Below are 27,278 nucleotides of genomic sequence, written 5' to 3' on the forward strand. Positions count from 1 at the left end.
ATGGGTGTCGTGGACACCCATAGAGTGGGAATAGAACCTGTGGCGAGCACAGCGAACCCGCAAGGGGCCTGCTAGTGCTCGCCCTGTTGCCGGAATTCTGGTGGCCGGGTTCCCAAACCCAACGTGTATGTATGTATGTATATATATATATATATATATATATATATATATATATATATATATATATATATATATATATATATACACACACACACACTTTTTTTTTCAATGCGTTACACCTAAACCTATGTAGCAGTGTGTGTTATGACTTGTACAGCAGCCAGGTGAGTATGAACAGTGTATACACCATGCTCTATGCTGCCTGCACCTTCCCGCCTCCCGCGTGCGCCGCCGTCGTGCGAGTCTGCGAGAGACAGAGAGAGACAGCAGTCAGCAGCACTGTGGAGTAGGGGGCGTGTCCCCGGGAGCGCGCTCGCTGGCCCCACCCCCCTCGGCGGCGCGTCCAACTATATACCTATACACATACACAGGGCATGCGCGCCCCCGCTGCCGGTGTTGTGACGCAGTTTCCTTGCTGACGCCGAGCTCGCTCCGCTGTCGCCGCCGCAGATCTAGCCGGTGATTCTATCCCCCCACACGTTAGGGGCAGTTGCTGAGAGACTTGTACTTTCCCTCCCTCCTCCCCATGGCGGCCCCCTGCCTGTAACGCACAGACACTCACACACCCCCTTCCCCCCTCCTCCTCCCCAGCCAGCGGCCGCGGGGAGTTGTGGGGGAAACATGGCGGCTGGCAGCAGCGGCGGCAGCAAGGCCTCGGCCCTGGAGGCCTCCCTGGACCGCAAGCTGCAGTCCGTCACCAACACCATGGAGTCCATCCAGAGCCTGTCCGGCTGGTGCATCGAGAACAAGAAGCACCACCACACCATCGTGCACCAGTGGCTGAGGTGGTTCCGCAGATGTGAGTATGGCCCGGGCTGGTGGCCTGGGGGAGGGAGAGGGTTCTCCCCTAGGTTCCCCTACTGCACTGCACCCCCGGGGTCTTCTCTTCCACTGCACCCCGGGGTCTCCACCATAGAGGGGTGTCAGCCTATGCCTCTGTAGCTGTTGTGGAACCACAAGTGTCAGCACACCTTACTAATAGGATCTGGAAGGTGATAGGTTGCATTAGGCTGCACATGTGCACAATGCCTGTCCCATAGTGGTCACTGACTGAGCTGCATGCCTGGGATGTGTGTGTGGGGTTGGAGTACTGACGTGGGTGCTCGCATGAGGGGTCAGTGACTGAGCTGCATGCCTGGGACGTGTGTGCAGGGTGCGGTGGAGTACTGACATGGGTGCTCGTATGAGGGGTCAGTGACTGAGCTGCATGCCTGGGAAGTGTGTGCGGGGTGCACTGTAGTACTGACATGGGTGCTGATATGAGGGGTCGGTGACTGCTGCATGCCTGGGAAGTGGGGGTGGGGTGTGCTGGAATACTGACATGGGTGCTCATATGGGGTGGTCTTCAGTATGCCGACTGTCAGGATCCCGGCGCACAGTATACCGGTGCCGGAATCCCGGCAGCCGGCATACCGACACTTTTTTTTTCTCCCTCGTGGGGGTCCACGACCCCCCTGGAGGGAGAACAAAATAGCGTAGCGCGCCACCGTGCCCGCAAGGGGCTAAGTTGTGCTCGGCCCACTGTCGGTATGCTGGCGGTCGGGATCCTGGCGCCGGTATGCTGGTCGCCGGGTGCCCGGCCGCCGGCATACCATACTACACCCCTCATATGATGGGTTAGTGACTGCTGCATGCTTGGGAAGTGGGGGTGGGATGCGCTGGATTACTCACATGGGTGCTGATATGAGGGGTCAGTGACTGAGCTGCATGCTTGGGAAGTGGGGTGTGCTGGAGTACTCACATGGGTGCTGATATGAGGGGTCAGTGACTGAGCTACATGCTTGGGAAGTGGGGTGTGCTGGAGTACTCACATTGGTGCTGGTATGAGGGGTCAGTGACTGAGCTGCGTGCTTGGGAAGTGGGGTGTGCTGGAGTACTCACATGGGTGCTGGTATGAGGGGTCAGTGACTGAGCTGCATGCTTGGGAAGTGGGGTGTGCTGGAGTACTCACATGGGTGCTGGTATGAGGGGTCAGTGACTGAGCTGCATGCTTGGGAAGTGGGGTGTGCTGGAGTACTCACATGGGTGCTGGTATGAGGGGTCAGTGACTGAGCTGCATGCTTGGGAGGTGGGGTGGGGGGATATCATTTGCCCGGCTGGGTTTGATGTGCTACTCTGGATGGGTGAATTGCATCCCCCTGCTTGGCAAATTTTGCCCCTCACAGCGTACAGTAGAGTTGTGCAGGAAAGTTGTGGGGTTACCGTAACCGACACATACCTGTGCACAGCCAAGTGTTGCGGCAGTGATTGCTGGCTCATCACCAGCAATTGGATTAATCCTCACCCCCTCCACCCCCAAACTCTGTTTAAAAATAAATAAATAATGGCGTGCGAGGAGAATGGGGTCTCTAACGCGCTGGGAAAAGGAAGATAAGACATGAGTGATGCATTATGTAACTGGTGTGTTGAGGTCTGGCAGTGATGTGTTAGAACTGAGGCTTTTCTGTGCAGTCTATTTTAGAACACAGTGATGGGAATGGCAGAATTTACTATTTTGTACATTTCATGTGCTTATGAAACTTTAGTCTGCACATCAGGCCCCCTTACTGTAGCCCCAGAATCACTTGTTGTTATTTACCCCTATGGTGCTTCAAACAAAAATGCCCAATTTAGGGCAATGGTACATTGTTCATGCAGTGAATTGACCATGAAGTTTTAACGGAACCTCAATGTAATGTAATGTACTTTGTCAGTTTAGTGTATTTGTTCAAATGAAAGTGACCTGTTTCCGTGTGCACTTTGATGTTAGGCTTTTGAATCCGTATGTGCTGTGTGCAGAACACAGTATGCCTACTCCAGATGTTCCCAAACTGTGTGCGGTGGCTCCCTGGCGTGCCTCGGGACACTTGCAGGGGTGCCCTGGGTTGGTGGTCCAGGACCAATTCAAATTATTCATGGTCAATATAATAGGCAAAACCAGTGCTGGTGGCTGCCAGTCATACAATGTGGTCAAACAGAAGCAAATCTTGTCCCTCACCACACAACTGACCCTAAGGATGACCTATAAACGCGATCTACTTAATGTAATATTTCTTTCTAAATTTCTCAGTAAGAAATTTTTGGCCTAGGGGTGCCGTGAAAAAAATTCTGATATTCTAGGGCGCCGTGATTCAAAAAAGTTTGGAATCCACTGGCTTACTCGGTTTGTCCTGTTAATACGACAGTAGCAGTGGCTTAAATACACAGCTTTAATTGGGGCAGATGTATTAAGAAGTGATAAAGCAGTGATAAGTGGAAGGTGATAACGCACCAGCCAATCATTATGGGTTTGAAAAGTGACAGTTAAGAGCTGATTGGCTGGTGTGTTGTCACCTTCCGCTTATCTCTTCTCCAGGCGTAATACGTCTGCCCCACAGTTCCAGCATCTGCACACAGATCTGTATGCAGCATTTAAGTGCTCAGCAATTTATAACTGTTCAGAAACCATAAACAGGGGCTACACTTTCATATTTTGGGAGTCCCAGCAATCACCACCAGGTGGCAGCAATGAATCTGCTTATTTGTTGATCACAGGTTTACACGATGTCTGCTCGGTAAAGTGGGTTTTGCTGGAAAGGAAGATAAGTTGGGCACATCCTGGGAAAGTGCAACTTTGGGTTGGGAAATGGAAAGTTGTTTGACATCTAAGTTGTATTAGGTCAGAGCACTGTAATGTGTGGTAATGATATTGCACTGTGTCGCTGGATGTGTGGTGGTAATTTGCTGTAGACCGCTCAGCACAGCGCAATGTGTGCTGAACAAGGGCGGGGAGGGCGCTCATTTCACACAGCACTGAAATGAGCTTTGTACTAGATTGTGCCTGCAGGCCAATCTAGCACCGGCGATAGCGACGCACTGGGCCGCGCTTCGCTGACGCTGCGGGGCATACACACTGAGAGATCTGTGCTTAATTTCTAAGCAATCTAGGGGGTCATTCCGACCTGATCTCTCGCTGCAGTTGGTGGCAGCGATCGGGTCGGAACTGCGATCGGGTCGCTGCCTAGCGATCACCTGTGAGAAAGAGGCGGTCGCTGGGCGGGAGGGGGCTGAACAGCGGCGTTAAGCAGGCGTGGCCGGACAGTTAGGGGGGCGGCCCGCGACGTCATGCAGCCGCTGCGCCCAGCGGCAGTGACAAACCACTCCCGACCAGCCACAGGAGCTGCGCTGGCCGGGAGTTACTCCTCAAATACAAAAGCATCGCCGCTGTGCGATGCTTTTGTATTTGTTCGTGGGGGGGGCGGCACTGACATGCGGGGCGGACTAGCCCTGTGCTGGGCGTCCCCCAGCATGTCAGGGAAGATGATCGTAGCTGTTCTAAATTTAGCACAGCTACGATCAACTCGGAATGACCCCCTAGTTAGATCTCTCCTTAAGTTTTGATAGTCACCGATTAATGTTTGTGTTCTAGAAATTCTTCAATTTCTGACAAATGCAGTGTGATACTTTATTTGCTCTATTGACCGCTCTGTGTGTTTCAGCTTTTGTACACAGGTTATATATGCTAAGGGGTGGACTGGTAAAGGTTAGATTTTATAGAGTAGATCACTAAATTGTTACATTTAAGGACAGGAATGGATCCAGCACTAAAAGGCCTTGTGTACTGTAAACCTTACCAACCATAAGACTTGATATTAAGAATTTCCCCCCTCCCCTCTCCCCATATGCTATGTAACATATGATCATTTGTAAGCTTGGAAAGGTTTCCTGCATAGCCCACCTCACTCAGGAGTTTTCAACTTAATATCAAATATTGCCATTTATAATTGGCTTTAATGTTTGCCTGCTTTGAAAAGAATGGATTTTGTTGTACTTCCCAGGGATTAGATGCGTGACAGTGAATCAAGCAAGTACATCAATGCCCATTTTACACACTCTGCTGTGAGTCGGCGTTGGTGAATGTTACTGTATGTTCTATACTGTGCACAGAATATAACTGTTGGTAACAACGTTCGCTTCGGTTGCTTAGCTAAGAATACAGTGCAGATTGGTAGCAGGCACATTACAGGGCGACTTTACGGCTTCGCTGTTTAGAAGGATGTATGAGGTATAAGCAAGCACCAAGCTGGTATGTGTTTGTATGCTGGGTTACACTAGTAACTAGTAATCAGAAAAGCGTTTTTGCTTCCAATTTGTATGGTGCTGTATGCTTTGGGGGCGATTTTAAATTGTGCCCGTCAGAGCGCCTCAGTTGTTGCTCCGATCAAGCGTCCATTTTTTAAGCGCTCGGAAACAGTCGCAAAGCAGCTAAACCTGACTAAAATAGTACTCGCAACGCTATTTGGACACCCAAACAAGACACATTTTGCACATTTCTGCTCGTCAACTTAGGAGGCTGCGAGCAGAAATATAGGCGACAGTGGTGATCACGCCCTAACAGCAGAGCAATTGAATTGCTGCCGTCAAGCGCCATATTTGATTTGCCCCCTTTGAGTTGTTATGACACCTTCATGTTTACTTGAGCTGAGACTGAGATTTATGTAGAGGAGCTAATTGTACAGTAAGTTTCCAGTATATCCCCTCATGTCTGTCCCCAAATCAGTGTTTGGCATAATAATTTGTTTATATCAGATTGTTGCTCATGGGCCATGTTTAGATTGTATTGTAAAATAAGCTAAACTTTTGGTTGCTAATGTGTTGTAAAGCTTACGTACCTGTCCCGCATCACTGACACCTCGCACGTACCTGTCCCGCATCACTGACACCTCGCACGTACCTGTCCCGCATCACTGACACCTCGCACGTACCTGTCCCGCATCACTGACACCTCGCACGTACCTGTTCCGCATCACTGACACCTCGCACGTACCTGTTCCGCATCACTGACACCTCGCACGTACCTGTCCTGCATCACTGACACCTCGCACGTACCTGTCCTGCATCACTGACACCTCGCACGTACCTGTCCTGCATCACTGACGCCTCGCACGTACCTGTCCTGCATCACTGACACCTCGCACGTACCTGTCCTGCATCACTGACACCTCGCACGTACCTGTCCTGCATCACTGACACCTCGCACGTACCTGTCCTGCATCACTGACACCTCGCACGTACCTGTTCCGCATCACTGACACCTCGCACGTACCTGTTCCGCATCACTGACACCTCGCACGTACCTGTCCCGCATCACTGACACCTCGCACGTACCTGTCCCGCATCACTGACACCTCGCACGTACCTGTCCCGCATCACTGACACCTCGCACGTACCTGTCCCGCATCACTGACACCTCGCACGTACCTGTCCCGCATCACTGACACCTCGCACGTACCGCATCACTGACACCTCGCACGTACCTGTCCTGCATCACTGACACCTCGCACGTACCTGTCCTGCATCACTGACACCTCGCACGTACCTGTTCCGCATCACTGACACCTCGCACGTACCTGTTCCGCATCACTGACACCTCGCACGTACCTGTTCCGCATCACTGACACCTCGCACGTACCTGTTCCGCATCACTGACACCTCGCACGTACCTGTCCTGCATCACTGACACCTCGCACGTACCTGTCCTGCATCACTGACACCTCGCACGTACCTGTTCCGCATCACTGACACCTCGCACGTACCTGTTCCGCATCACTGACACCTCGCACGTACCTGTTCCGCATCACTGACACCTCGCACGTACCTGTTCCGCATCACTGACACCTCGCACGTACCTGTTCCGCATCACTGACACCTCGCACGTACCTGTTCCGCATCACTGACACCTCGCACGTACCTGTTCCGCATCACTGACACCTCGCACGTACCTGTTCCGCATCACTGACACCTCGCACGTACCTGTTCCGCATCACTGACACCTCGCACGTACCTGTTCCGCATCACTGACACCTCGCACGCCCGCATCACTGTCCCGCATCACTGACACCTCGCACGCCCGCATCACTGTCCCGCATCACTGACACCTCGCACGCCCGCATCACTGTCCCGCATCACTGACACCTCGCACGCCCGCATCACTGACACCTCGCACGTACCTGTCCCGCATCACTGACACCTCGCACGTACCTGTCCCGCATCACTGACACCTCGCACGCCCGCATCACTGTCCCGCATCACTGACGCCTCGCACGCCCGCATCACTGTCCCGCATCACTGACGCCTCGCACGCCCGCATCACTGACACCTCGCACGCCCGCATCACTGTCCCGCATCACTGACACCTCGCACGTACCTGTCCCGCATCACTGACACCTCGCACGTCCCGCATCACTGTCCCGCATCACTGACACCTCGCACGTCCCGCATCACTGTCCCGCATCACTGACACCTCGCACGTCCCGCATCACTGTCCCGCATCACTGACACCTCGCACGTCCCGCATCACTGACACCTCCACGTACCTGTCCCACATCATGAAAATTGCTCTGTTTATTTGCCAAATTATGCTATTTAAAACCCTTCCAAAAAACGTGACTTTCCTCGGAAAAGGCAAGGCGTGCATGGATTTGAATTGCAGTTTGAAGCGACCTCTTATGTGAAGTTGTGTTGGTATTTTGTTACCCTAAAACAGATTGTACAAAAGATTATTTTGAAACTAATATACTATTTCTTCATTGTCTGTTCTATTTAACTAGCTTTGTTTATTAGTAATTTGTGTTCTTTCTAACCTTGTGACCCGATGGGGCAAGCCTGGAACTTTGAACTCTTTGTGAAGCCTTTGTGAGCAAATCATACTTGGGTAAATTACTGATCCGAAGAAGTTTCCTATTACTCTGTGAATGTGTTTTTTTTTTTTTCATCTCTAACTTTTGATCTGTGTTGCATCAAACGTTCATCAGTGTTGTAGCAGGATTTGTTTTGTTAATTTTTTTTTTCAAATGCTAAGGGGCACAATCAATTTGGCGTTGGATTTAAGGCAAAAATTTTTTAAGTAGACCTTGCACCCAATTTTGAATTATGAGTACCTGCGATATTCAATAAAGGTAAGCTCTCGTGAGTAGGGCCCTCTTCCCTCATGTGCTTATACTTTTCTTACTTTAATAATCCTCAACTGCCCAGATCCCGCAGTTTTTTAGCCACCTGGAACTTATCTCTATGGTGTCGATTCAATTCGGCAATTTAAGAATAGCGCCGGGAATTAGCTCCCGACGCTATTCAATTCAGCTGCTAGTTACCCGCAATTGTCGGGAATTTTTCTCTCATCCCCGGGGGGTGAGAGAAGAAAATCGACAAAAGTGCTGCCGCGAGGCTGATTCTGTCGGGAATCGGCATCGCCGCGGGTAGTTAAGTCGGAGAATGCCCATTCTCCCGACAAAACTACCTGTTAAGTCGGCGAGAACGGGCTTTTGCCGACTTAACTTTAGGTGAATTGAATAGCGTCGGGAGCTAATTCCCGGTGCTATTCTTAAGTTGCCGAATTGAATCGACCCCTATGTTTACTGGTGTAGTTATGCTTAGTTACCCTGTACTTGTCCTATATTGTCTTCAACTGTAAGTCACTGTTTTCCTGTTTTGATTATGTGCATATGTATTCTGTAATTGGGCGCTGCGGAACCCTTGTGGCGCCATATAAATAAAGGATAATAATAATAAAATAATAAAAGGAAAACTGGTTGCAATATTTTTTTTTTCTTTTTCTTTTTAATGCCGAAATACTGTGTGGGTTGGGGGAGGGTGGGGTGGGGCGTATTCCTTTTGAAAAAAGCTTGCAGGCTGCTGAGTCCCCAGTTGAATAGTGCCGGGAATTAGCTCCCGTCGCTATTCAATTCAGCTCATGTAAAGTCGGCGAATGCCCGTTCTCCCAGATTTCAGGTTGATTTGTCGGGAGAACAGGCATTCTCCGACTTAACTCCCCGGCGCGATGCTGATTCCCGACAGAATCAGCCTCGCCCCGGCTGTGCGGCAGCACTTTTGTCGGGTTTCCTCTCGCATCCCCCAGGGGTGAGAGATGAATTCCTGACAATTGAGTGGCACATGGCGCTGTATTGAATAGCAGCGGGAGCTAATTCCCGGCGCTATTCAACTGTCTGAGAATTGAACTTACCCCAATGGGTGTAGAGCGGTCTGTTGCAAAGGGTTACAAGAAAAATTTACACTATGAAAATGAGCTAGACGTAAGGGATAAAGAAGTTGTACGAAGCTGTTGAGTAAACTCTGCTGCCAGTTTTTATTGATGCGCTGATGGAAGCATAACATCCACTATACACATATATCCACAACCTGTTTCTTTTGTAGCTCTGTCCTAAAAAGTCTCTGCTGTAAATGCAGGATTGTTTCATGGGGGCTTTCTGTGCAGACACGGTGCATAGATCTGTAATGTACTCGGCTGGGTTGTGATGTCTCTGCTGTAAATGCAGGATTGTTTCATGGGGGCTTTCTGCGCAGACACGGTGCATAGATCTGTAATGTACTCGGCTGGGTTGTGATGTCTCTGCTGTAAATGCAGGATTGTTTCATGGGGGCTTTCTGCGCAGACACGGTGCATAGATCTGTAATGTACTCGGCTGGGTTGTGATGTCTCTGCTGTAAATGCAGGATTGTTTCATGGGAGCTTTCTGTGCAGACACGATGCATAGATCTGTAATGTACTCGGCTGGGTTGTGATGTCTCTGCTGTAAATGCAGGATTGTTTCATGGGGGCTTCCTGTGCAGACACGATGCATAGATCTGTAATGTACTCGGCTGGGTTGTGATGTCTCTGCTGTAAATGCAGGGTTGTTTCATGGGAGCTCTCTGCGCAGACACGGTGCATAGATCTGTAATGTACTCGGCTGGGTTGTGATGTCTCTGCTGTAAATGCAGGATTGTTTCATGGGGGCTCTCTGCGCAGACACGGTGCATAGATCTGTAATGTACTCGGCTGGGTTGTGATGTCTCTGCTGTAAATGCAGGATTGTTTCATGGGGGCTTCCTGTGCAGACACGGTGCATAGATCTGTAATGTACTCGGCTGGGTTGTGATGTCTCTGCTGTAAATGCAGGATTGTTTCATGGGGGCTTCCTGCGCAGACACGGTGCATAGATCTGTAATGTACTCGGCTGGGTTGTGATGTCTCTGCTGTAAATGCAGGATTGTTTCATGGGGGCTTCCTGTGCAGACACGGTGCATAGATCTGTAATGTACTCGGCTGGGTTGTGATGTGTCTGCTGTAAATGCAGGATTGTTTCATGGGAGCTCTCTGCGCAGACACGGTGCATAGATCTGTAATGTACTCGGCTGGGTTGTGATGTGTCTGCTGTAAATGCAGGATTGTTTCATGGGAGCTCTCTGCGCAGACACGGTGCATAGATCTGTAATGTACTCGGCTGGGTTGTGATGTCTCTGCTGTAAATGCAGGATTGTTTCATGGGGGCTTTCTGTGCAGACACGGTGCATAGATCTGTAATGTACTCGGCTGGGTTGTGATGTCTCTGCTGTAAATGCAGGATTGTTTCATGGGGGCTTCCTGTGCAAACACGATGCATAGATCTGCAATGTACTCGGCTGGGTTGTGATGTCTCTGCTGTAAATGCAGGATTGTTTCATGGGAGCTTTCTGCGCAGACACGGTGCATAGATCTGTAATGTACTCGGCTGGGTTGTGATGTCTCTGCTGTAAATGCAGGATTGTTTCATGGGGGCTTCCTGTGCAGACACGGTGCATAGATCTGTAATGTACTCGGCTGGGTTGTGATGTCTCTGCTGTAAATGCAGGATTGTTTCATGGGGGCTTTCTGCGCAGACACGATGCATAGATCTGTAATGTACTCGGCTGGGTTGTGATGTCTCTGCTGTAAATGCAGGATTGTTTCATGGGGGCTTTCTGTGCAGACACGGTGCATAGATCTGTAATGTACTCAGCTGGGTTGTGATGTCTCTGCTGTAAATGCAGGATTGTTTCATGGGGTCTCTCTGCGCAGACACGGTGCATAGATCTGTAATGTACTCGGCTGGGTTGTGATGTCTCTGCTGTAAATGCAGGATTGTTTCATGGGGGCTCTCTGCGCAGACACGGTGCATAGATCTGTAATGTACTCGGCTGGGTTGTGATGTGTCTGCTCCCTTGGGTTTGGTCTGGACACGGACCAGAGCCCAGGATTGGTTTTTCTCTTGTTTAGCATGTGGTATCCCGGTCTCGCTACTCAGCCGTGGTAACAGCCGGTTCCCTCCTTGTTCATATTGCTACTATAGATGTAGGATCCTTAAACTAATTTACATGTTTACATTTTAAATATGATTTTTATTTTTTTTCATACAGATGCAAAGCATGATTTATAGCAACCCGGTTTGGGGTTAGTCTTGTGCCCTGGAGGTAGTCTCGGTTTTGATTTACTTTTCCTGTAGAGCGCAGCAATCCTTGTTTGTACCCATGGCAACCAATCAAATAACATTCATCAGGTGCATTCTAATAAATGTATTAATATGGAGTAGCGCACAGGTTCTCAAACTCTGTCCTCAGGACCCCACACGGTCCATGTTTTCCAGGTCACCTGTAGATTTTTAAAATGTGACAGTTGGTGATACACAGTGCAGCTGCTGGGTGACATGGAAAACGTGAACCGTGTGGGGTACTGAGGACCGAGTTTGAGAACCACTTGAGTAGCGGATTTGTTGCCATGGGCAGCAACTTCACTGGCTGACATCTCTGCTCTTTTCATACATCGCCCCCATTTTGATATGATGCACAACAATAACCAGCTGTGCACAACATATTGACCACTTACAGAATTGGCAATATAACAAATTTTAGCCCCTAGCCTCTGTGGGCTTTAAGGGAAAACCCTGGAGGTCAGGAAGATGCAATTTCAGAACAGCACGCTGTGATGTCTGGTATTTTATTCCCCCCAAATGTTTAATGCTTATAAACGCACACCAGGTCCGTGTGCCTGCCTGAGTTGTACCCCCCCCTCCCCCCCCCCAATTTGCTTTACCTTACTAAATTGCACACTGGACTGCCCCTAGCCACAATATACAGACTAGGAATTCCTTCTGGGCAGCACGGATGGAGTAATGGTTAGCAGTGCTGCCGCACAGCACTGAGGTTATGGGTGCAATTCCCACCATGCCCTTAACTGTGGAGTTTGAGCTGCCATGGAATGGAAAATGAAGCTTGTGAAATAGTTCTGAATAATGAAAAGATGTTTTTAGTTTACATGAAGTTAGCACTCTTTTTCAAAGTGTTTTTATTCCCATTTTCGAGGTTTGTATTTAGAAGAATGTGCGTTGTTTGTGATGGGTGTAACGATGCATCGGAGTACCATTGCAGAATGTGCTGGTCTCCTCCTTACCTCGGTGCTGCCTAGTTTATACAGCGCAGTGGTTTCCTGTTGTGTGCCTAGAAATGCGCTTCCTCTGCCGGTAACACATTCCTTGAATATCAAGTTAAATTAGTAATTTCTCCATTTTTATAATTTGACTCAAAATCTGCAGCGCTCCTTGTGCTATACATGGGAAATGGCACAATTCTATACTAACGGCTAATATGCAAAGCGGGTTCCATGGATGTTCCCTTGTTGTGTATTGAGACGCCGTCTCCTGTAAGGTCAGGCTTCTGCTCCTCCTCCTCCTACTAGCAGCTGGCATAGGGTGAGATGCTGCTGCTCAGATCATTGTTAGACATGCCCAGTGATGCCATGTACTCACAGGAGGTCCTCCCCACAGCAGTATGGCATGTGATAAGGACATGCCATCCCCCGGCTGCTGCTTGTATGGGGGGAGGGAAATTACACCTGTTATAGGCCCTACACACTGGGCGATATGACTGACCGATATGAAAGATCTCATTCATTAATGAATGAGATACCGTTCTTATCTTTCTGTGTGGAGGCACCAGCGATGAACGATGCGCGGCCTTGCACTCGTCTATCGCTGGTGCCCCGTCGCCTGTGCATGCAGGCCAATATGGACAATCTTGTCCATATTAGCGTTCACTGCAATGGAGCCGGGTGACCGGTCACTGCCACCCCCCCCCCCCCCCTTCCGCCGCCGGGTTGGCAGTGTCCGTTGTCGGGCAGCTCGGCGGCGGATCGCGCTGTGTGTAGGGCCCTTGACACTTCTCTGCTCTGCTAGAGATGAAGTTTTCAGTAGGTGCGGTTTTCTGTGGTGCAAATCTCATCAACGGTACAATATGCAGCCAGGATTGTATTTCAAAATATTGGCCCAAGTGTATTAAGATTTAAAGTGCAGAAGGATAAAGAGTGACTGGTACGGGTCATTGGGTCGACATGGGCATTAAGTCAACATGTACTAAGTCGACAGGTCAAAAAGTCGACATGAGTTTTTGGACTTTTTTTGGTGTCGTTTTCTTCATACAGTGACCAGGAACCCCAGTAAGTGCACCGTGTCCCCTCGCATGTCTCGCTTCGCTCGCCATGCTTCGGGCTGGTTACCGTTCCCAATTGTTGTTCACGTGCATAGTCAAGTATGGCAAAGTCCAAAAAAGTGAAAAACTCATGTCGACCTTCAGTGATGGACCTAATGACTGTCGACCTAACGACTGTATCCCAGAGTGACAAATGACCAGCCAATCGGCTTCCTGACTGCCATGTCACAGGCGGTGTTTGAGAAATGACAGAAGCTGATTGGTTGGTCATTTATCATGATGACTATGATCACTTTCAAGTTAGTGGTGCTGTGTTGGGGCGTAACCAGTTTCCGAGTTTTCTCCTGTCATTGGTGATTACATTTCCCGCCTTAGAATAACATTGTGTGTTTATAGTGGCTCTGTACTGATTTAAATCTCATACATTTGTTATTTAGTTTTGTGCCTAGAATCTTTTCATTGTACTTGACAGCCTTTGGAGGGGGATTCAGTTGTTTGTGCAAGCGGCTGTCGCTGTCAGTTACCTGATAGAACTACTGCTGGCACTGAACTTTTTGCTCACAGCCCCCATGCTGGCAGGCATAAATGTGCAAGAAGTTACCCGTTCGGACACCGAAACGGCACTTTTTGTGTCACGCCCGGTACTTTGGTCAGTTTTAGCCATTGAACGTTGCTAAACCCGCCACTTATGGGCACATTAATAAAGAAGAGTTGGATAGCGCTTCCTGTCATTTAGATTGCCCATTTGTCTTGTCTGTACAGGTTTGTTGAGCTGGTTCTCTAGTCTCTGCAGATCTTACAGGAAAGCAGCAGTGTGATAATAATGGGCGCAGCTAGCTTTAATTAGGAATAGTAGCCGTTAGTCTTCCTCCCCTGCACTGCTTTTCTGTGATGTTAGGTAGCATAGGGCGAAGACATCAGGTGCGTGCACTATCCAACCTTGGAAGCAGGGCTGGATGAAAGAAGTCCCGCCATTGGACACACAAAATGGCGGCTCCTACATTGTACGTCAGAGATGTGGTAAAAGTGGGTTATTGTTTTTTATTAATGTGCACTGATTTATATTTACGGGAGTAGTATGGTATGCCGGCGGCCAGGCTCCCAGCGACAAGCATACCGGCGCCGGAAGCCCGGCCGCCGGCATACCGACAGCGTGGCGAGCACAAATGAGCCCCTTGCGGTCTCGCTGCGGGTACGGCGCCACGCTATTTATTCTCCCTCCAGGAGGGCCGTGGACCCCCACGAGGGGAAAAAGCTGTCGGTATGCGGGCTGTCGGGATTCCGGAGCCGGTATACTGTAAGCCGGGATCCCGACGGTCGGCCACCTGAAGACCACCCATATGTACAGTATAGTATAGGAAATAGATATTTGTGGGAGATGACATGCCACTTCATAGAACTGGCTCAGTGGCAGGATGCCAGGAGACATGTCACACCACTACGTTTCCTGGGAAAGGGCCCTGCGGCCGGAAACATTGCTGATTTACAAAATAAACTTCTGCTTATTACATAACAGGCGTGCCTTTGCTTTTTTCTACCTGGAAATAAATAAATATAGAGAAAAATTCTAGACCTGCTTAGTTTTTATTCTACTTAGAGGTTTCAGTTGCACTGTATGGGGGGGGGGGGTTTCAATTGTTTTATGCAGCGAGATAATGGAAACCCAACGTAGCATTTCAATTGGCGGTAGTTACAGATGTGTCTGCGAACACCTATCCTCAAGTCATGCCAGGATAAAATATGCGTATCAAATATTCATCTTGATCTGCTACTTTATACCAATTTCTTTGCAATAGACAAAATGCTAATTCTTAGGGGGAATGAAATAGTTTCATGGGCGACGCTAATTAATGGGCACCTGACGGAGCAATTCAATTGTTCTGATTGTCCATTAATTATCACGCTAGATTGGTAGATTGGGTGGGATTAGCTGCGTATAGAGGCTAACCCATCTGTACACGTGGTCAGGGTACCCAAAAAGCTGTTGGGGCACTCAGAACCTGGACTTCATGCACATTTCTGCTTACCACCTCAGGAGGCAGCGAGCATAAATGTCTGCCCGCGCCAAGCGCACCCGAACTGAGCATTAGATGGGTCAAGACCTAGATTGCCCAAAATAATTAAATGAGCCCCCTAAGTATTTCTTCGAACCCTTGCTCTGGAAAAGCCTCCCCTTATTATATACACACACATCATCTGGTCAATCTATGCTTGTTGCTGCAAGTATCTGGTCAGCCAATCACGTGGCATCAACTCAATGCATAACAGCATGCAGACATGGTGAAGAGGTTCAGTTGTTCAGACTGAACACCAGAAAAGGAAGGAAGGAATTCTCTGTGTCTGGCTCTGGAATGATTGTTGGTGCCAGATAGGTTGGTTTGAGTATAGCTGGATATACACACACTAATATTATCTGTGCAATCTTTTCTGGTTGGGGCAAAAAGCTGGTGATGTATGGGATCAAATGGCAATCAGCCGTTTGCTCCCAAATGCCTGTAAATGAATAAAAATGGTTGTTCGGTTAAGTTGGTTAAATAAACTGGATTTAACCAGTTTGCCTGAATGTCCATTTTTGTTGTAGACTAGGCCAAGGTGGTTGCCGTGGGGGGGGGTGGGGGGTTAACCCTTGTGCTTCTGTGTCCATTTTGAATGGTCCGATCAGTGATAAGGCACCAGTTGTACATGTGATAACCGTCTGCAAGGACAGGACTGCAGCCATTGACACTAGGACCCAGGCTGCAGTGTATGATGCTGGGACATGGCATGGACAAGTTCTGGTGCTGGGACTTGTGCCAGCAGTAACGTGCCCTACACACTGGGCGATTTTGCAGACGAACGTTATGATCGGTGAACGATTTTTTTAATAATGATTTGGAGCATACACACTGGACTATTTTAATGAACAATCTGCCATTGCATACAAAGATATCTTCCAAATTGGCCTGCAGTGATAATAGATGATAGACCAAAGATGAATGACTGCCGGGATGCGCATCGTTCATCATCGTTACATACGCATTGAACGATATAATATGTAATTTATATATTAAACTGTATAAAAATATATATTGCTGTAAAGCACTGCAGCTGATCTGCAATGCATTGGTATAAAGCAGTATATTTAATAATCCATGGCATGTGTAAACATATTTATATTTTAGATGTGATTTAAATGCACGTATGTATGACTGTACTGGATTAGGAATCTGTATCTTCTGTGACCAGAGGAAATGTGATGCTGATTGTCACTTCCGCACATGAGGACGTGTGAATGGGAAAGCTTTTGATATTGGCCAGTGTGCTCACACCAGGTGGTGATCCTGGATTTTGCAGCAAGGTGACCATGTGGATCCCTTCTTCTAGCAGTACTGACTGACAATGTATTAAACATATAAAACTAGAAATACTTTGGGGTCAATTCAATTTGCCGACAGTTGAATAGCACCTGGAATTAGCTCCCAGTGCTATTCAATACAGCGCCAAGTGACACTTAATTGTCGGGAATTCTTCTCTCATCCCCGGGAGATGTGTGAGGAATCCGACAAAAGTGCTGGTGCGAGGCTGATTCTTTCAGGAATCGGCCTTGTGCCGAGGAGTTAAGTCGGAGAATGCCCGTTCTTCCGACAAATCAACCTGTTAAGTCCGGGAGAACGGGCATTCGCCGGCTTAACATGAACTGAATTGAATAGCGACGGGAGCTAATTCCCGGCGCTATTCAGCTGTTGGCAAATTGAATTGACCCCAAAGTATTTATATCAGTATCGCATTTCCGTCTAGCATATGTGCTTTGAGAGCTAGGGGGAAGCCCTGCCACTTCCCTCTCCACGCAGCTCTCACTGGCTGTCTGGTGTCCCAACAAACCAATCCTTCCCCCAGCAAAAGAGAAGAGAAGGTCCTGTACAGAATATAAGACTTGGTAGGGCTCATTTCAGATCCTTAGGTGATAATGAAGGAGGGTATTCTTAACCAAAGTAAAGTCCCCCAAAAATGTACATAACAGGTTCCTGATTAAAGGTCCACAGTGTCCCAATGCGTTGACTCAGAACTGTGCTTCGTTCTCCATATGTTAGGTCAAGGATGCAGTTAATTTGCCGGCTGTCGGGATCCAGCGGTCGGGATACCGATGTCGGAATCCCGACTGCCGACAGACTGAATCTCGGCTCACAGGGGCTTTTCCCATTCGTGAGTGTCCACAATACCCATAGCGTGGGAATAGAACCTGTGGCGAACACAGCGAGTCACCGAGCCCGGAAGGGGACTCATTGCGCTCGCCACTCTGCCGGCTAGGATTTTGTTGTCTGCATGCTGACAGCCGGCATCCCGGCCGCCGGTAAGTTATACTAATCCTGTTACGTACATCTAAAAAACGTTTCTAGAATACACACAACGTGAACAGAGAACATTTTACTACACACACCCACAATATCCTGCACTGATTATTTTACAGATTGTCCTCCTACACCTATCCTTTGTGTCATTTTGTGTGACTTGGACCATCTGCCGAGGTAGTGATTATTGTGCTTGAGTACTTTTTCCAGAACTTTGCTTGTTAAATGCTGATAGTAAAGTACTAAGGGGTAATTCAGATGTTAACGCTAGCAGCCAGCAGATGGCACCCAGCAGAGCTATTCAATTGTAGCTGCATTCAGGTGCAATCGGCTGCCGACGCTGACATTTCAGCTCACTCCCCCTGGGGGGTGACGAGCTGAAATGTACAAAAATTTACCTGTTTGGTGGCCAAATAGCACTTTTCATGGTCGCACCCATTGGTTTAGTCGAGTTTAGCTGCTTTACGTGGTGAAATCCATCATTAATGGGCACGGACAGCGAGAAGGGAAGTATCAATTGAATATTGCTATTGTGATCTCCCGTCACTATTGACAGAACATCAGGCGGTGATAACAATTAAATCCCCCCCCCCCCCCCCCCACCCCTTAGAATTAGTGGGGGCTTTTGGTGCAGAGTAATTGATACAAAGTAGCATAAGCACAACTCGGGTCACTCGTATAGCACTTCTGTCTTTTGCCTTTTTTAGGAAGAGCATCTTCATTTGCTAACAGTATACTAGATACTTAGGATTAGTGTTTCTTCATGACGGAATTTGTATACAGTAGCAGATTAAAATGCATATTTTAGAAGGGCACTTGCTGTGATTTGGCGTGATGCGGATACAGCTGTAATTCCCTCCTTACTGGGGATCTACGAACCTCCACCGTAATTACCGTGTCTTTATTTATACAGTCCTTCTCATGGGACTGACGGGGTGTGAGTAGCAACAATCCCTGTTTATGCTTCTGCTTTAAGCAGTATTATTACCAGTTATCTATCTAGCGCACATATATTCCACAGAGCATATCTGGCCATTCAGATCAGTCCCTGACCCAGAGGAGCTTACAATCTATATTGCTTAGTACACACACACACTCGGGTTAATTTTGTCTCCACCGCACAAGGTTTCTCAACTGCACCAAGATACCTCTCTTCACTTGTCTCAGGATGTCCCCGTTCGGCTCCTTAGATGTGTGTGGGATTTGTGCATATTTGTTATCTGCTCTAATTCCTGATCAGTCCTTTTTACAGACTGCACCTTCTCTGTGGAACTCCCACCCGCAAAAACCGCCATTTATTCTGCTTTCCATTTTGTGTCACTTAACCTCATGCGTCAAACTGCTGTATCTCTACAGTGTGTAAGCTTATGAGCACCACGCACCTGCCGACATCTGAGAAAAACCTGAGATGCTGCTGGATGCGCTGTCCACGCACGCACACACATGCTAATTCTCAAGTCTTATTTTATCACAAGTTGACCCAGTTGTAAAGCAATAAGATTATGCTGGTGCTATGAAGACATTTTATTAATAACCTAGAGGCAGATTTATTAACCTGGAGGAGGCATAAGGAAGTGATAAACCAGTGATATGCGCAAGGTGTTAAAGGCACCAGCCAATCAGATCCTAACTGTTAATTTACATATTGGAGCTGATTGGCTGGTGCCTTTATCACCTTGCACATATCACTGGTTTATCACTTCTTTATGCCTCCTCCAGGTTAATACATCTGCCCCCTAGTTCTGAGTATTGTCTTCATCAAGATATAATATTACCATGGGAGAGTGTCAATCTTACGTCAGAGCGTTACTGCTGCTTAGGGTTTTTCTTCTACTTCCATGTATGTATGTATGTATGTATGTATGTATGTATGAATGAGTTGGGCACTAGGTACATATAAGGGCAAGTGTATTAAGCCTGGAGAAGGGATAAAGAAGTGATTGGCTGATGCGTTATCACCTTCCACTTATCACTGTTCTATCACTTCTTTATCCCTTCTCCAGGGTAATACATCTGCCCCACTGTGCTTAAGGACAGAGTTTGGTGTTGATGAATCAGATGGTGGGTGTGTAATCGGGCTCCGTCACTGATGTAAAGGAGAACACGGTTGGCATAGAGCCTCAGTCACACATTGGTGCTCAGTGTGTACGAGGAGGGTTGGCAGGTGGGAGAGAGTTCTGGAACTGCGCTTTTGTGTTGTTGATCAGACACTAGACCACTGGGGAGTTCAGCAGAATCACAATTATAGGGTTGTTATAGTATTTAAATAAAAATAGTTTTTTCATATTGGCTTGGGTATAATGACATACATTCCTTTCTTTTTAAAATTAAACAAAATGTTGTGTTTTTCAGTGATGTGTCTCATGGGGATTCTTATATTACTCAACTGCGCTTTTTGTACCACGTGATTTTCCTGGTTTCTTCAGAGGTCGGGGCAGTAATATAAAATGGATCTAAAAGGTGCGCTGTTGCTAAATGAGGTGAAAAGCATGTCTGACGGTAAATCAGAAACAGTACTTCCTTTACACGGCTCTGCGGGTCTGTTTGCTTCATAGATTTCTCAAGATGTGTATATATAATAGATTTGCAACCTATGGAGACAAAAGCATTGAGAGACTAGTGCAACAATGTAACAATTTATTTTATTATTTCAAAAGGAATGAACTTAAGTGTATCTAAACCAGAAGGAAGGCTGGAGGTTTACCAGATCCCTATGTGAAGTAGGCCCCTCAGATGTAATTAGAGGTTTGGGCAATGGAACCAGTCTCTGGGCTCCCTCGGTTCACCAATATCTGGATCTGCTCCATACAATGTACATAGGTAGAACTGTTGTCTCTGCTGCAGCGCGTTTCAGGAATCCGCTTCTCTTCCTCAAGGCAGCATTCCAGAAACGCGCTGCAGCAGAGACGGGAGTGCTACCTGTGTACATTGTGTGGAGCAGACCCAGATAATGGTGTACGGAGGGAGCCCAGAGACCGGTTCCAGAGCCTGAGCCTCTAATTACATCTGATGGGCCTACTTTACATGGGAATCTGGTAAACCTCCAGACTGCCTCGTGTTTTTATAAACTTTATTTTAAAAGGAATAAATATGTTACATTATATTTTCTCAATGCTTTTGTCTCCATATGTTAAAAATATATTATATATACATCTGTTGAGAAATCTATGAAGCAAACAGAGACCTGGAGAAACCTGTAAGGGAAGTATTGTTTCCTGTTTACTGTCTATCAGAGGTGCTTTTCACTTCGTTTAGCTGCAGCGCAACTTTTGGAACCATCTATTAGAGTCTCTACTTTGGTTATATAGGGGTATAACCTTGATTTAAAGGGTGCTGCACCTAGGAATACTCCTCGCTTAATGTAAGGACAGTGGCTATGTCCCTGCTGGCCACCTTTACACTCAGCTTATCTGCTCTTGTTTACGCCTTACACTCACACGACTTCCACAGTGGGGTCGATTCAATTCGGCAACTTATGAATAGCGCTGGGAATTAGCTCCCGACGCTATTCAATTCAGCTCCAGTTAAGTCGGCGATGGCCTGTTCTCGCCGACCTAAACAGGTTGAATTGTCGGGAGAACGGCCATTCTCCGACTTAACTCCCCGGCGCGAGGCTGTTTCCCGACAGAATCAGCCTCGTGCCGGCCGCGAGGCAGCACTTTTGTCGGGTTTCTTCTCTCATCACCCGAGGATGAGAGAAGAATTCCCGACAATTGCGGGTCACTAGCAGCTGAATTGAATAGCGTCGGGAGCTAATTCCCGGCGCTATTCATAAGTTGCCGAACTGAATCGACCCCAGTGTCTGTTATCCAAGGTAAGGAGAAGTACATTTTAATATTTTTGCTTCTGCTTTCACTTTCGCTTTGTTCTCTGCCTGGGGACGCTTGTCATAACTTAGTCATTGACCTATCCGGGTCACACATATGAACAAGCCTGACAAGTTTGATGTGAGCACATGTTACACCACATTCTTCATCAGCTTGATGGAAGATCAGATCATCACCTAATGACGCTGCTCCTGTTTTCACACGATGCAGCCGTGGGGCAATAGAATGTAAGATGCTTTTACATGCTGCCGTATAACAGGTCATCCCTCCCACCGATCAGCAAACTCATCTGTTGTGTCCAGATCATGACGTTTCAGGGCTCACAGGTAGCAGCAGAGATCACTTATCATTTTCTCCCTCAGCTTCCAGGTCTGCCACATTAATCTCAGTGGCAGATAGGTTACGGTTAAGCCTTGTTGGCTGCAGAATGGTCAGCCTTCCTGCCTCTCAGCGCTGGGACCGTCTGTCCCAAGCCCACATATTGTGGAGTTTGTATGTTCTCCCTGCGGCTTCTGACAATGTATGCTTGTAGTAGGGTACTGACTGTAATCTCCAGTTGGGCAGGCAGGGACTGATGTGAATGTTTCTGGAAAGGCAGGGTGGCACGATACAAATGATAACATTCTGGGTAGCCAGCATTTATTCAGAAGATTATTTCACAGGCAGGATTGGTCTCCAGGAAAATGGACAGAATTAGGTTTATGCGTGTCAAAGCAGCTGTAGTTTTTGGGTGGGAGTTCTGGATATCAGAGATTCAGAAGCAAGGTTATCTTCTAGCCGCAGTGACTGCATCGCCTGTTTTCAGGTCCCGGTATAAGAGGTCATTATTGTGTGTGACCTCAATAAGGGATTCAGTTAGTACTGTGGGACCGGAGCTCCTGGGTTAAGTGTGAAATCTGAGTTACCTAGTGCCTTGGGGCTAGTCGCTGTCTTATGGAGTACTGTAACTGCATTGTGCCTGGCACTTAGCAGGAGGAAGACCTCCAGCCATAGTCACGGTATGATGCACTAAAGTGGTTGATGCAGTGCAGTACGTTCAATTGCTCCGGACATTTAGCCCATGGAGCTTACATCCCTGCTATGCTAACTGAGGAGATGTATAGGTCTAGGTATGTATATATGTATGTGTGTGTGTTTATAGCTTAATAAAGAATTACAGTGACAACATAATTGTTTTGCATTGTGATTGTATTCTTTATTAAGCCGTGAGTGCCTCATCTACACCTGTCTCTGTCTCTCACAAAAAAAGATTTCTATTCCATACATATTCTGATCATTATACTGAACTTCTCAAACGGTTCAGTGGCACTGAATTGTTATGCTGTGCCTCCTGATGAAGGCCCCCAGTGGGCTGAAAATGTTTGAGAAGCTGAGTATAATGATCTTGGAGTGCCAAACCATCGTGTAACACTATATACGTATACACACCCCCACACACCCCCACACACACACACCCCTCTACCTCTATATCTAGACCTATATATCTCCTCAGTTAGCATTGCAGGGATGTAAGCTCCACGGCTTAATGTCCGGTGCTATTGAACGTGTGTTAATGTATGTTGCTCTATTCCCACCCACTACAAATCATGGTACATGTGGGTGAGCAAATAGAGATTGATAGGTGATCTAATCAGTTCTGACAGTTATGACAATTATATGGATGTTCAGTCCTCGCGTGTGCCTTATCTGCCTTTACTACTCGAGTCCTAATCTTTAATGTTCGGTAGGTCTGGACAATATCAAATTGTAAAAGGGAAAATAAAAGCATTGATGAAACCACCTAAAACTAGGTTGTACTTTAATACAGCAGCGTGCCTGCAGACGTGCACGCATACGCAGTGTGTGCCTATAGATCTGTGCGCACACATGCAGTAGTACGCACATTGGGGGGGCAGTCCAATTCTGTGGGGTGTCTGTCTGGCCACACATTCGCCATATATAGTAACTACAGCATTTTATGTTTGCTGGTACATCTCTATGGGGTGCTATGAAAAACTTGCGATGTCGCTGGAAATGATTTTACCCCTTTTTGAGAACGGTACATGAAAAAAAGTGTTTGGACACCAGTCAGAGCAATTCAGTTATTGCTCTGATAAGACACCCATTGCTTAATACATGCCCAAAGAGACGGATTTTAACCACAAATAGCGGCAAATCCTGTCTAACGTCCTGGTTAGGACCCAAACAACAGACTTTGCACACCTCGGGAGGCAGCGAGAACAAATGTCACCCCCTACGGCTAACAGGCATCGAAATAGATCAGCAATCGAATTGCGGAGGTTTTGTGCCCCCCAAGTGGTAGCCATGGGGGAAAACCATTTAATCGCCCTCATAGACGGGGTTTAGAAGAAAGGTTTCTTTCCTGCAGCTACTGGGCACTGAACTGAGCAATAATTGAGCTGATCCATTTTGTGCCCCCCCTAGAGACAGCTTCTGGGGACATTTCAATCCAATAGAGCTTCATTCATGTGGGCAGTATAAGACCCCAAGCAGAGCATTGGCAAGCCTGATTATCATTGGGACGGCCTATGTCTTTCTGCCCATATAGGCCACAATTCATGGCCAGCTATTGTAGGTCTGAAATGGCCGGATTGCCTGGCTAAATCACAAAACCTGAGGGTTATTTTTGGAAATGCACTTCATCAGAAAACCTTACATTTTTATTAAATTCATTGTTTTTAATCTTTACTGCTTTATTCCATAGTTTATAGGCATAGATTTTTATATTATCAGTAGTTTACAGTATGCAGCTTTGCAGCAACTCATGTGGCATTGATCATGAACGGTCTCCTTTTATAAGGTGGTGTAACCATAAATAGCTACAGAGAAGCAGCTTACATCAGTCACTGCATCAATCTGTAAGAAGCAGGGTGGTAATTGGCTATTTTGTGTTCTATATTTCTTCTGACTTTCATTTTTAGCTCTGTAGGTTTGCTGCAGTGAATATCTTGAAAATTATTTAGTAATCAGTGATGCTATGGGAACACCCCTCTGAGCTCTGCTCCCCCTCCTTCACCCCATCATATGACAAAGCTGCAAGCTTGCGGCTGATTGGCTTCCATCCCTTTTTTTTTATTTAGATAAATGTTGAAAAGGAGAATAGTTGAACTATTTATGCCTAAAGGTACTTGCTATTTAAAGAACAAAATGTGGGTTTCCTGCTTTGAGTCTTAGGTAAGCACATCCAAAGGGGTTTTTTTTTTTTTAAAACATGTTTTATGCTGCATTCACACCGCAAATGCCGGGTCCTACCCGGTAAGACAAACGTGTACTTACCGGGTGGGATCCGGCATTTGCGCTCCGTTGCAGGCTTCCCGACCCGGCAATATACCGGGTCGGTTGCCATGACAACGGAGGCCGCAGCAGCAGCAGGGGCGGGGGTGGAGGCGGCGTCGGGAGATGAGCTCATCTCCAGCGCCGCCTCTCCCTATCTTGTAAATGGGAACCGTGTCGCATCGACACGGCTCCCATTCACACCGCACCTGACCCGGTAATCAACCCGGGTAAAACCCTTCTTTTTTACCGGGTTGATTTACCGGGTCAGGCGACCCGCTAAATCGCCCAGTGAGCTTTCACATCGCACACTGACCCGGTTCGACACGGCAATATGCCGTGTCAGTACCGGGTTATTTGTGCGATGTGAAAGGGGTATTATTTTCAGTCACTGGTACTGTAAAAGGCTTGGTAATGTGAAGTTTCAGAGACTTCCACAAGGGTTCCGTGAGGGTCCTGTCGCTAACCTTCAACCCTTCTCTTATGGTGCCCATACACTTGTGAGATAATCGGTGCTAACCTTCGATTTCGACCACATCTGTGAGAGAAATCGAAGGATTGTATGCACATTTTAGGTACCTTGCGACGTGATGCGCGGGCACACCTGTCGAATATCGCGTCTCAAGATAGTATGTGCTGCACTTAATATTTATCGAATCGCCGTGCGATCGCATGTGTTTTTAAAAACACATACTATATATCACACTGCGTTGGGCACCCGCCCAGAGAGGACGGAGGCCACTCCCACTTGGCGGTGACGTGCCCATCACGTGATTACCATGCGATCGATCGCATGGTAATCACTTTGGCAGTTCAGGTGCGATTTCATCGCACCTAAACTGCCGTTGTAATGCCCCGCAATGTCGCTTTGCATCACACAAGTGTATGGGCACCATTAGTTTGTGAGAGCAGGGTGCAATCTTCTATGCAGACATATAGATTGGTAAATGCTCAATTAGCTTAGTGATATCATTCAGGTGCTCGAAAGGAAGGGGTATTTCTGAGCAAGAAAAAAAGCAATTGTTTCCCCAGCACACTGAATGGATAACAGTAACCAGATATAAATCCCACATAATAATAGAATTCAGAGATCTTCGTTACACATATTTGCGCAAATGTGTGGTTAAGCCCCAAAGCCGCATCAAGGCCTCTCTGTATATTTGGGGTCCCTAGCGCTATATCTAGGTGCAGGGTGTGGCACCCCAAAACACCAGAATGAGCCAGAAAGCACAGTGTGACATACCAGTGTAAAAAAACTATAGTGTTAATAAATTAGTATTTAGGAAGCCGAAGCTATAGAGGGGGTGATACAAACATGAAATGTAATTAAAATAGAGAAATAGTGTTAGAAAATTAATAAGTGAAAAGTGTTAATAGAATGTAAAGGTATGCCACACTAAAGCCATCCAACTGCCGTTGTAATGCCCCGCAATGTCGCTTTGCATCACACAAGTGTATGGGCACCATTAGTTTGTGAGAGCAGGGTGCAATCTTCTATGCCCTAGCTCTGCCTTGTCGTGTGTTTAGGAGATATATTTCTATTGGTTACATTTGGTAGCCTTCTGTATTTTAATGGTGCCTTTTGTTTTTCTTCACAGCTGCTTTCACACACCGACTGAACCTGTTTTACTTGGCAAATGATATAATCCAGAACTGCAAAAGGAAGAACGCGATAATCTACCGCGATACATTTGCAGATGTGCTCCCTGAGGCTGCATCGCTAGTAAAGTAAGTACACACCGTGGATTACAGCCGCATAAATACGGTTTTCAAGTGGGAAAAGGAGACCCCCAAAGTTTAACTGAGTTAATGTTTAGCCACCTCCATTGTATGTGAGTATTGAACAGCAGCAGCAAGAAAACTAGAAACGCATGGGCCAAATGGCTAGCTTTCTCCTTATTCAGCTAGGACAAAGCAACCGGGTGGGATGCTGATGTAATACCTGGGTGAATTAGAGAGAAAAATAAATAAATATATAATGAACAAAAAATAATAATAAAAAAAATAAATATATACTCAGAAAACTAGAATATCGTGCAAGCGTTAATTTATTTCAGTAATTCAACTTAAAAGGTGAAACCAATATATTACATAGACGCGTTACATGCAAAGTGAGCTATTTCAAGCCTTTATTTGTTTATATTGAATTATTGAAATGAACTTTTGCGCGATATTCAAATTTTCTGAGTTACACACCTTACAATATACGCATTTCTGTAATATTGTTTACGAAAACTTTCTATTATAGAAAACAAATATGGTTGCAAACTGATACAAAACATATTCACACAACAACCTTTTGTAAAGGGTTCTTCTTCAAATTCACAGGTGAAACTTAAACCGTGTATAGTCTAGTGGGCGCTAATAGATATTGGATTATCCCAGTGGTTCTCAAACTGTGCAGCCTCGAGTTAGTGGTTCAGGACCAATTCAGATTATTTATGGACAATGTAACAGGCAAAACCAGTGCTGGCGGCTGCCAATCATAACATATGTA

General features: G+C 47.0%; 1 protein-coding gene across 1 annotated transcript in view; it reads left to right on the forward strand.

Moving 5' to 3' along the window:
- The first annotated feature begins 397 nt into the window (after positions 1–397).
- The window catches only part of RPRD2 (regulation of nuclear pre-mRNA domain containing 2), a 101,633-nt gene continuing 74,752 nt past the window's right edge, over positions 398–27,278 (forward strand). The window contains exons 1-2 of the mRNA XM_063947155.1: positions 398–919; positions 26,380–26,509. Of these exons, the coding sequence (XP_063803225.1) occupies positions 742–919; positions 26,380–26,509 (308 nt within the window). The 5' untranslated portion in view covers positions 398–741. The remainder of the gene's footprint in view (positions 920–26,379; positions 26,510–27,278) is intronic.

The sequence above is a fragment of the Pseudophryne corroboree genome, chromosome 12, assembly GCF_028390025.1.
Source record: "Pseudophryne corroboree isolate aPseCor3 chromosome 12, aPseCor3.hap2, whole genome shotgun sequence".
NCBI classification, from domain to species: Eukaryota; Metazoa; Chordata; class Amphibia; order Anura; family Myobatrachidae; genus Pseudophryne; species Pseudophryne corroboree.